This window comes from Sprattus sprattus (genome assembly GCF_963457725.1).
Source record: "Sprattus sprattus genome assembly, chromosome: 15".
NCBI lineage: Eukaryota > Metazoa > Chordata > Actinopteri > Clupeiformes > Clupeidae > Sprattus > Sprattus sprattus.
The window spans coordinates 23,885,323-23,896,425 of NC_137913.1; the positions used below are offsets into that span (position 1 = coordinate 23,885,323).

At 44.6% G+C, this 11,103-nt stretch overlaps 1 protein-coding gene across 1 annotated transcript; it reads left to right on the plus strand.

Annotated features, from left to right (window-relative positions):
• Nucleotides 1-242: 242 nt before the first annotated feature.
• tars1 (threonyl-tRNA synthetase 1) lies at nucleotides 243-10,459 on the plus strand. Its single transcript, XM_080852237.1, has 19 exons — nucleotides 243-390; nucleotides 957-1,043; nucleotides 1,432-1,622; nucleotides 2,140-2,263; nucleotides 3,095-3,216; nucleotides 3,976-4,093; nucleotides 4,278-4,342; nucleotides 4,468-4,546; nucleotides 4,774-4,920; nucleotides 5,804-5,902; nucleotides 6,071-6,237; nucleotides 6,525-6,687; nucleotides 7,258-7,395; nucleotides 7,776-7,853; nucleotides 7,971-8,071; nucleotides 8,537-8,641; nucleotides 8,880-8,952; nucleotides 9,153-9,267; nucleotides 9,765-10,459. The coding sequence occupies exons 1-19, from the start codon at nucleotides 331-333 to the stop codon at nucleotides 9,911-9,913; spliced, it is 2,181 nt and encodes a 726-aa protein (XP_080708363.1). The 5' UTR covers nucleotides 243-330; the 3' UTR covers nucleotides 9,914-10,459.
• Nucleotides 10,460-11,103: the final 644 nt, after the last annotated feature.

Here is an 11,103-nt window from a genome sequence, read left to right on the forward strand (position 1 = left end):
TTAATGTTATTACTCAAACACAAAACAGCCAAGAGTATATAATTTAATATCGTTTAAATTGCACGAGGGCAAGAGATCCTTACATCATCCCCCTGCGACCCGACGTTAAGTCTACTCATTCAATTCTGATTAGCTAGAAATCCTGTCAATCAGGTAATGACCGCCTCTAACTGCAAGTGTTGCATCAGCATTGGCGATGAAACGAAAGCATCATCATATCCGGGATATGTACATGCCGGTGAGACAAGAGTGGTGGTTGTTTCTTGTATTGTAATTTTAGCAGAAGTTTGCTTCTGTTAGTACATTTCTGTCAATATCAGTGATTTCAGAATGGAAGACGAGAAAGTTACTCAGCAGATGAATGCGCTGCAAGTTGAGGAAGGGAAGAAGGTAATGCCCCGTCCATTTGATGGCTAAATAACCTAGCCGGCGAGGTTAGCTAGCCGTCAAAGATCTCATTGAAAACATGCTATCAATGCATGTGGTGTGGTGCTGCCGCATTGTTACTCTGTTTACCACCTGGTTGCTTTGCAGTTAAGATGTAAGGGGTAGTTGTCAGGTGTGTAGTATGTGTTTGGTTGGTTTGGTCTGCGTAAAGTATCAATCGAATACAAAAAATGTCATGCAACCACCAATTATGCTACAGCTGGTCAACGAAACAACATTATTGTTAACCTGCTCTCTAAAACACAATGGTAAGATATGTGTTCGCATCGTTTATGTCGACTAGTTTCTTGAGTGTTAACAGCCATCTAAAGTCACACTGACCAACCCAGCTGTCAAATTCGTCACACTACTAGGCAGCCTATTCTACAGGTTGTGTTTGTATTTGAGTAACTAAAGGCTTACATCTGGGTGGAGCTGTGCACGCACACACAGAGCACACTTGAAACCTTGCACACAAAGAATTAAACTGGGGTGGTGTGCCTTAATGGTATTGTTGAATGTGGTGGCAGGGCGGTGCTGCTGGACAGAAAGGAGGTAAAGATGGAGGGAAGAAGAAGAGCAAGGGCGCTACTGGGGATTCTGCAGGCAAAACAGAGGTGAGTGGCCGAGTTGTACCAGAACTACTACCATCGAACAGGCATTCTGCCCTACCTTTGTTTACATTCTGTAAAGTGGTCGGTATGCATTTCAACTAACATTGTCTCATAAAGATTCACACCAAGGGATTTTCCACATAAAGGTGTGCAGGATTGTGTTCTTGTGTGTGTCCTATTCACTTAGTAGTAGTAGTAGTAATAGTAGTAGTAGTAGTAGTAATAGTACATTCTAGTGTTCATCATTGCATTTTGTGGGAACATTTTTTGAATGTGGGATACACAGCATATGACTGTATGCTGTATCACAAAGAGTCAGTGCCTCTCAGGTAACTGGGCTGTGATAATGCTAAACATGATACCAAAATACTCCCTCTCTGCCACTCCACAGCTCAACCCCCCTCCCCAGTATATCGAAGATCGCCTGGCCATGTATAACAAGCTAAAGGCTGAGCATGACACCCTCTTGGCTGAGCGGGCAGAAAAGGACAGCAAGCCCATCAAGATAACCCTCCCCGACGGGAAGGTGGTGGACGGGGAGACCTGGAAAACTACCCCATACACAGTGGCCTGTGGCATTAGGTGAGGTGGTGGCCCCTTCCTACAGTTAATCTGCAGTCATAAGAAGCAGGTTGAGAAGAAGGTTACTTTCTCACCAGTGTTAACCCAAACCCAGTGTTGTCCAGCGTACTGCAGTGAACTAGGAATATAGCAGCAACTGCAAAGGAGATTTTAAGCAAAGTGGGTTTGGTTGTTGCTACTTTTTTTTGCCTGGTGCAAGTGGTTTAAACACCTACAATAGTTAGGGCTACAGTAGAGGGGTATTGAAAACAGTGTTGAAGATGTGACTTCTGCTTTCTATCTGATGGTAGATGCACATAATGATGTTGGCACTTACTCACTTTTGAGTAGTCATGAATTAGTTGATTTTCATAGGGTAATAATCCTCTAAAGCCGGATGGTATGGTCCAAAGCTAAAGGTATCTCATTCTTCCTGTGGTTTTCAGTGTTAACTGGCTGTAGTGCAAAACCTCAGACATGTTGAATGTGTCCTGTGATCTTAACTGTCTTTTTTTTTTCTGGGTCTCCCACTAAACAGCCAAGGCCTTGCTGATAACACTGTGATTGCTAAAGTGAACGGCAATGTGTGGGACCTGGACAGAGCCTTAGAGCAGGACTGCAGCCTGCAGCTCCTCAAGTTTGACGATGAAGAAGCTCAAGCTGTAAGTTATTTACAGCACAGGCTGTTTTGCCTGTTTTACATGTCATGATGGATGGACAGATAGAGATCGATGTTTTACATACATGATGGATGGACAGATAGAGATAGATGTAATCCCTTGCAGTGAATTTCTTTTTGCTAACCCATATGTTTAAATGGAGAGGTGTGAGCTTAATGGAGAGAAGTAGCTACACTAGAAGGCCCACTTTCATTGGCTGGAAAACATGGACATGTTATCTGTAAAATGTATGCAGGGCTTAAACCCCGCTCTTAGTTTGTTTTGGCCAATAACTACTCACTATTGTCTCGTATTACCTCCTTGCTGTATTTGCAAAGTGAGTCAGACATTTCTAAGCACACATTTGTAAGACATGTGCTGCAGCCTGTGGCCCATTTGGAGGTCACCCAAAACTTACCCAGAACAGTAACAAGAGCATTTTTATATCCCATGTAGATTTTAATAAAGATAGAATGCTTTTAGATGAACTCTCCATCTTTGAGCTCTTTATTATTCAGCAATTGAGACCTAAAAAGATAACTGCAATTAAGACTATCCCAGACTTGGCATATTTCGAAATTCTTATAGCAGTAAAAGGTGGCATTCAACTGTGAAAAACTGAGATCATTAATGTTGTTTTTTATTCTAAATTAACATAACCTACTTAATAACATTTCTGCTCACTCTTGTGAATGTCAATACGCCTGAAATTATGACCCAGTGTTATGATGAGAACAGTGCCTGAAGTAATGTCCCAGTACTCCCAGTCTGTGTGTTTACACACTCTGTGGCGAAATGTGCCCGATTGTTGAACTCCGCTGTTTGCCCCCTCAGGTGTACTGGCACTCCAGTGCCCACATCATGGGTGAGGCCATGGAGAAGGTGTATGGTGGCTGCCTGTGCTACGGGCCGCCCATCGAGAACGGCTTCTACTACGACATGTTCCTTGACACCGAGTGAGTCGATGATTCACAGACAAGCCCACATATCCTAGGCTATTTGCTAGTCTGAACCTGCAGTTCATCAAGTGATCTTCCAACTTTTTACTTTAACAGGCTTATTGTGTATTTTTCATTATTGTTCTGATTATCTCAACGTTAATTTGGCAGGGCATAAAAAGTAAGTCAGTTTGAAAAAGTGTTCTAAGGGCCTTGAGGAAAAGGTCACATTTTGAAGACAAGATAAATCCATGGCAGGAAATGAATGTCCTCCAGATAATTACCATAACAAAGACTCCACAGTTAGCACATTCAGGAGACTGTAGGCAGAGAAAATGGACCGGTAAACAATTTAACTTGACCTTTTCGGTGACTCCTGCATTTCCTCAGGCGTAATCTTGTGGAAATTAGTGTAGGTGACTATTAGCAATGGCAACACCTCCCAATGATAGTCATTTTATGCTAATTGTATCCTGCGAGATACCTCTGCTGTCAGAAAGCACCTTGTTTGTGGTTTCCATCTGTCGGCCGAAGGAACAGGGTGCCGAGCTTATTGGATGTGCACTTTGTGGGCAGTGCTGGATCGCTTTTTAATTAGAAACATACTCCCCACACTTTTCTCCCTTACTCGCTGTTCAACTTCGCACTTTGGGGTCTTAGAGCTCATGTTTATTAATGAAGGTTTATCTTTTTTGAGGTTTGAAGTTGGTAAAGTTTGTCCCATCTCCCCTTCCATCTCCCTTTCTGCTCGCCCTCTTGCTTTTTTCTGTCTGGCAGAGGGGTGTCGAGTAATGACTTTCCCGGTCTGGAGAACCTGTGTAAGAAAATCATCAAGGAGAAGCAGCCCTTTGAGAGGCTGGAGATAAAGAAGGAGACTCTCCTGGAAATGTTCAAGGTAGCTCTCCCGCCGTTCGCATGAAGAAAAAAAAAACATATCTATCTAGCCCTGAAAAGATGGCATATTCTGAAGGCTTTCAAAGCAGAGAAATTGACATTTGTTTTTTTTGGTTTTTCTCTGCTTCCTCTCTCACCGCAACCCACCACTCGTTCTCCCTCTCTCCCTCTCCCTCTCCCTACAGTACAACAAGTTTAAGTGCAGGATCTTGAACGAGAAGGTGACCACTCCAACCACCACTGTCTACAGGTTTGATGGACTACTACATACTGTTCTCTTGTACTGCTTTGTATTTGATACAAGTCTGTTTTACATATCCAGCAGACACGACTTCTTCTCTGTCCTGTGTTTGACTTCTCAAACCCTTTCTCTAGGTGTGGTCCTTTGATTGACCTATGTAGAGGTCCTCATGTGAGACATACTGGAAAGATCAAGGCCTTAAAGATCCATAAGGTACATAGCACATGTTGCCTTGACAAATACAAATTTGAACTAAGCTGATTTCATGAAGACAGGATAAGTGGAAGAAGAAGACATTGCTGTTAGTTTAGCTTACAGGTTATCCATCCGGGAGACATTTTAGTATTAAAATATGTACACACACACACACACTTGCAGACACACACACTTAATGTATGATTATGCCTGTAAAGCAAAGCATTTTTGTTTAACCCTCACAGAATTCTTCCACCTACTGGGAGGGGAAGGCAGACATGGAGAGTCTGCAGCGGATCTACGGCATCTCCTTCCCCGACCCCAAGATGCTGAAGGAGTGGGAGAAGTTCCAGGAGGAGGCCAAGAACAGAGACCACCGCAAACTGGGCCGAGTACGTACTGAAAACATACGCACAAAGGGTGTTGAGACCTGTCCGATGACTTTTCGTGAGGGATAAGAGCAAAAGATTGTCATAAGCTTTGGTCTGTGCACGTGGAGCATCTTTCTTAGAGCCTTGGTGTCATCATCGTAAACCAGGCCAAGTTGGTGTCGTAGTTTAGGGTGTGCCGTCCTTATCCTGAAACATCCAGAATGTGTTTGCCTCTTTTTTTAATTAGAAGTGAGCATCTGGACACTCTCATAAAGGAGCACATATTAAAAGCTTACCACTAAAAAAAAAAAAAAACCTCTTTCAAGACGTTACTTATCAAGTGATTGATGGAGCACTTACAGTAGCATCCAATAAAGTCGTGTGTGTGTGTGTGTCTATTAGCCTGTAAGCCTAAGTAAGGGGCAAATAGATGGTGTGTGTGTTCGTAATGGAGGATATGACCTGGGTGTGGAGGCAGAGAGACACATGGCTCACGGCACAGCAGAGGACACGGGGACCTGTAGATGCGATAATGGCCGTGTGCGCCAGCTGTCAGCACTGCGGCGACGGGCGATCCCGGTCGCCTGTCCGTCCGGTTGTCAGTGATGCTGCAACGTATCGTGTGGCGTGACACGGCGGGCGTCACGTTGCTGCGGAGGCCTGCCGGTGCCTCCATAAAGCATGCAGATGTCAGCCTCCTTAATGTGCCATCTGCCTGGCCGCAGCGCTGATGGGCGCCCGGGGAGCGCTTTGTCACTACAGAGATGGGGGGACCACTAATCTGACTTCCCTCGCCCTCTCTCCTCTCCTCTCCTCTCCTCTCCCTTTCCTCTCTATCTTTTTTCTTTCTCTGTCATTTTCTTGTTCTCTTTCTCTCTCCTTCTCCCTCATCTTACTAACACAGGAGCAGGAATTGTTCTTCTTCCACGACCTGAGCCCTGGCAGCTGTTTCTTCCTGCCCAAAGGGGCGTACATCTACAACGCTCTCATGCAGTTCATCAGGGTGAGTGCCTTGGTCTTCACAGGCCTAGGAACAGCTCTTTTGTCCTTCCTTTAAAATGACTGTGCACTCCGCTGCCTCCCGTAAATTTGTGTGGTGAACGTTATATGTGGTGTAAAAGTCGTACTGGTCGTCACCTTTTTTTTTTTTTTTTGCTGATCTACCCATCAGAGCGAGTACCGGAAGCGGGGTTTCCAGGAAGTGATCACCCCAAACATCTACAACAGCAAGCTGTGGCAGACCTCTGGCCACTGGCAGCACTACAGCGACAACATGTTCTCTTTCGAGTCGGAGAAGGAGACCTTCGCTCTAAAGCCCATGAACTGCCCAGGCCACTGGTAAGACCTTTAACTCTTCGGAACTAACACTGGAGCAGGGCCAGCAGCCTCTTTAATGAACAGCTTTAAACCAACAGTCGTCGAGTCGATTACGCTGATTTAGTGATGATTTAGTAATGAAGCAATTTGTTAGTGCTCTCGCTTGGCTGCAATTAGCTAATTGACAAGTTTGTCCTGAATATCTAGGCATTGGCATTAACCCAAGGTACCAGTCAAGGTTCTGTCAACCCTGAAGTTGCTACAGCTGTAGACTAGCAATGTATTAAACACCCCATTCTTACACACAGTTTGATGTTCGACCACCGGCCACGCTCCTGGAGGGAGCTGCCTCTGCGCATGGCGGACTTTGGCGTCCTGCACCGCAACGAGCTGTCGGGGGCGCTGACAGGGCTTACCCGCGTGCGCCGCTTCCAGCAGGACGACGCCCACATCTTCTGCACCATGGACCAGGTGAGCGGTGACGTGCTATCCAGAGGGGGCTATCAGTGACGGACTACCAAGAAGAAAATCCTCCAATTGACCCTCGTCAAACCCTATTAGGCTCCAGGGCCGTCTTTAAAGTTTAACTGTACAATTGAGGACAATTTGTACTGAGTATCAGTGATCGTTATTATTGGTAAAGTTACAATATAATGCCTGTATGATTTCTATTAGGTGCTTTGTAGTCCTTTGAGGTCAGACATCTACTGTCTGTGCGTGTTTGTGCGCTCATAGTGATTTAAATACAGAAATGATGTAGTGTGATTGGCTGGGTTCTGACAGAACGTCAGCCTTGCCTGCATCAGATATCCTACCATTACCAAAATATTCAAGCCATGTTTCCATTACAACACTATTCAGCCCAGGCAGGAAGACTAGGTACCTTTTTAAGGGGAAAAAAATGGACGCACTGGTTTTAAAAAAAAATGGACAAACAATGAAATGCATTCTGCCTTAGTTGTCAAGGTGAAATCAATGCTACATACCTTGTTGTTGATGTAAATTTGTGAATGCATGGCACATTTCTTTATTCTCCGTCAGATTGAGAGCGAGATCAAGGGTTGCCTTGACTTCCTGCGCACCGTCTATGAAGTGTTCGGCTTCACGTTCAAGCTGAACCTCTCCACCCGACCGGAGAAGTTCCTGGGAGAGGTGGAGGTCTGGGACCAGGCAGAAAAGGTAGACCAGGCCTGTCAGTCATTCCTGCTCAAGCTTTAGATCTCAGGCGCCTGTCATGTTCTATCTCTCCTCCTCTTCCTCCTCCTTCTCCTCCTTTCTGTCTGTCACTCTCTCAAATGCCTGCCCTACCTAAATCAGATGTCAGGTGGGGGAGGGGAAATGTACAGGTGACATTTAACAGAAAATCCTCTTAAAGGTGACAGTAGCACAGTTCACAGATTTACTCACAGATTTACTCACAGATGTACGTTTGAAATGTGGCAGACTAAAGGTCTGCTAATCCCAAGCACTTGAAAAGCCATTCGCAGATCAAAGTCTGCTTTTTCTTTTTATATATTTAAGTTATTTTTATTAATGTGTCTGTTTGTCTGTTTTTGTAGCAACTGGAAAACAGTCTGAATGAATTTGGAGAGAAGTGGGTCTTGAACCCAGGGGACGGAGCTTTCTATGGGCCAAAGGTATGAAGGGAACATCTGCCTTTGCTAATGAACATACAGACTGTTTTTACATCTACGCTAACAACTGCACGAAGAAATATATCTCTCTCTCTGGGCGCCAATTCATCTCCCCTGCAGATTGACATTCAGATCAAGGATGCCATTGGCAGGTACCACCAGTGTGCCACCATCCAGTTGGATTTCCAGTTGCCCATCCGCTTCAATCTCTCCTTTGTCAGGTACATCTCGCTGTCTGAGAGAGGCCAACCCTTTGAGATGGCGGTTTGAGATGTCTGTCTGAAACGACAGGCCCCAGCTGCCCATGCTGTTGTTTAGACAGGTTTATTTTTCTAATATTTGTTGGCTTTGAGTCAGGTGGAAATTTCATGTTCGTGTGCTCTCAAAGGCTTACTTGTCTGCCTACACACCTCTGTTTTTGGATCTCAGCCTGTTAATCCCCAAGGACACTTTTTTCCCTCATTTTTCTTTTTTTACATCTGAAAGATTTTTTTTAAAACCATGTTTCCAAGGTTAATGCAACACACATTTCTGGCACTGTGAATCATATCATCGCAGTAGCCAAAGTCACCAGCCACAGGCATCGTGGTGGATGTTTTGTTTGTGACGTTTTAGTGACACCATGTGGTCAGTATTGGAAACAGATGTTTTACAGTTGTTTTAAATGTGTATGGTTTCTCTTGTAGCCATGATGGTGATGACAAGAAGAGGCCAGTGATCATCCACAGAGCCATCCTGGGCTCGGTGGAGAGAATGATGGCTATCCTGACTGAAAACTACGGAGGGAAATGGTAAGTGTTAAATAACAGCTGTCCATTTGATTAAGATGTCTACCAGGTCTTCACTGTGTAATTGTAGAATAAGAATGTTCCCTTGAAAAGATCCCTTGCGTCTCTCTGTGCTGCAGCTTATCCAGTGTGTGTGTGTTTCTGTGTGTGTGTGTGTGTGGTGTGTGTGTGTGTGTGTGGCATGGGAAACAGGCAACAACCTGCCAGTTCTTAATAATGAATTGCTCCTTGCCCCCTCTAGGCCTCTGTGGCTGTCTCCACGGCAGGTGATGGTCGTACCTGTAGGACCCACTTGTGAGGAATACGCTGAAAAGGTTGGTCGGTTTTGTGGACTTGCACCTGTGTTGCTTTTGTTAATTAGCACCACTTCCACCCACATTTTTGTGTGTGCTTTTTTTCAGTTGGCACAACACATGGTTATCATTTTAAGAACATTCCCTTGCTTGTGTGTGTGTGTGTGTGTGTGTGTGGTGTGTGTGGTGTGTGTGTGTGTCTGTGTCTCCCACATCTTCAGGTTCGGCAAGAGTTCCACCGTGTGGGTCTCATGGCGGACGTGGATGTGGACCCTGGCTGCACCCTCAACAAAAAAATCCGGAATGCTCAGCTGGCCCAGTATAACTTCATCCTTGGTGAGTGCATCTGCAGGCTGCCAGACAATACCACATCTACTGCTACAGCCTTTGCTGTGAGGCTCAAGAACGCACCACTTGGAAGGTGGTCTAGTTCTGGGTTGGGCTAAAGAAAACAATCTTACTGTTGCATTCATCTCCCCCCGTCTACCTCTCAAACCGGGAGAGTCCAAGCAGATGGGCCCCCCCTTATGAGCTGAGTTTCTGCTCAAGGTGTCTTCCTGCTAACAGGGAGTTTTTCCTTGCCCCTGTCGCCATTGTGCTTGCTCCAGGGGGGGTTCAGGCCCTGGGCTATGTAAAGTACTTGAGAGATAATTTGATGTGGCACTATATTAATACAATTGAATTGTATTGGAATGAATTTGAATAGAAATTTAAAGGGATTACAGCTACCAATTCTCCTTTAGTCCAGCTGGAGTTTATGTCTGTTAGTTAGACCGTCTGCGAAAATTGAAAGCTATCCCTTTGACCTTGACTTTACTCTGTTCTGTGACTAGTGGTGGGAGAGAAGGAAAAGACCAGCGACACCGTTAACGTGCGCACACGTGACAACATAGTCCACGGAGAACGCAGCGTAAAGGACTGCATTGAGCGGCTCAGGCAGCTCAAGGACCTACGCTCCCGCAACGCAGAGGGGGAGTTCTGAGACCCAACCGCTACTACCTACTAAGCCTGACCACCCCCTGCCAAATCAGCCTCAAGTACCTGCTTCCCTTAGGAGCCTTTGTCAGCTAGGCTTGTTGACGTACTCATGTGTAGGAATATGAACAAAGCGTTTGTGTTTTGTCCTGCTTTCAGACATGAATTTAAATGATTATTTTCCTCACACTATACTGTAATAGTAATTTTAAAGTCTTACTCTGTTATTTTTAGCTTTGTTTCCCAAGCTTTTTGCGGTTTGGTGCCACAGATCTGGTACATCAACATGGAATCTGACAGTGTGATGTTGACTCACAGAGGCTAAAGTAGTGTATGTTTAGATGAAGCGCCCTCTCTTTCATGGCTCTTTCTACTCGTAGGAATTAAGAGTATGCAGCTTCAAGGAAAGGGACTTCCAAGTGGGAACGTGGTTTCAATATTAGTACAAAGTACTACGACTCTCTACAATGGCTCCAGTTGAATTGACTTGAAAAGCAAGCAAAAGGAATTGTCATGGGATAAAATGAACAATAAAAGACTATTCTTGCAATTATCTGGTTCTTCCAACTGGTGTTTTTGTCCTTTGTAGCTCATCATTAGTCCACAGTCTAAATAACTGAATCTGTGTCATTAAGATATTTTCCCGTCTTTGCTCTAATGTGACATACTTCATGTAGCCTAACAGATATTTTACTCGAGCGCTCACAACACACAAGGTCATTTTACATATTAAATAATTTCCAGGGACCACAGTGCCTGCTTGTTTGCTGACTTTGTGAATGAAGCACAGAAGTGTTTACCAGCTTCCACTGCCTCATTGCTGAAAATATGACGGCACTGCTCGTTTTGGTGAAATGCTGGTTGCGGTTTGAACTTTTCTTGTCTCTTCGCAGACTTAGGCTGTGGCAGACACATCTGGTCCCTGTGACATTTTACAGAAAATCTGCTTAACACGTGATCACTGGGGGAAAAAAATAAAGGCAATACATTGGTTGTCAAGTGAAAAGAAAATCCAGGAAGTACTATTCATTTTGTACAGTGATGTGACGCATATAGAACACATTGGGAGATTTGTCACCTGATCATCTTACTGATTGTGTGTTTTGCTTGAGCGTTGTACACTCTTTGATTGGGTCTGTTCATGCGTCAAATGAGCAGACCAATCATTACTGTCAATCATTACTTCTTTTTTTTTTT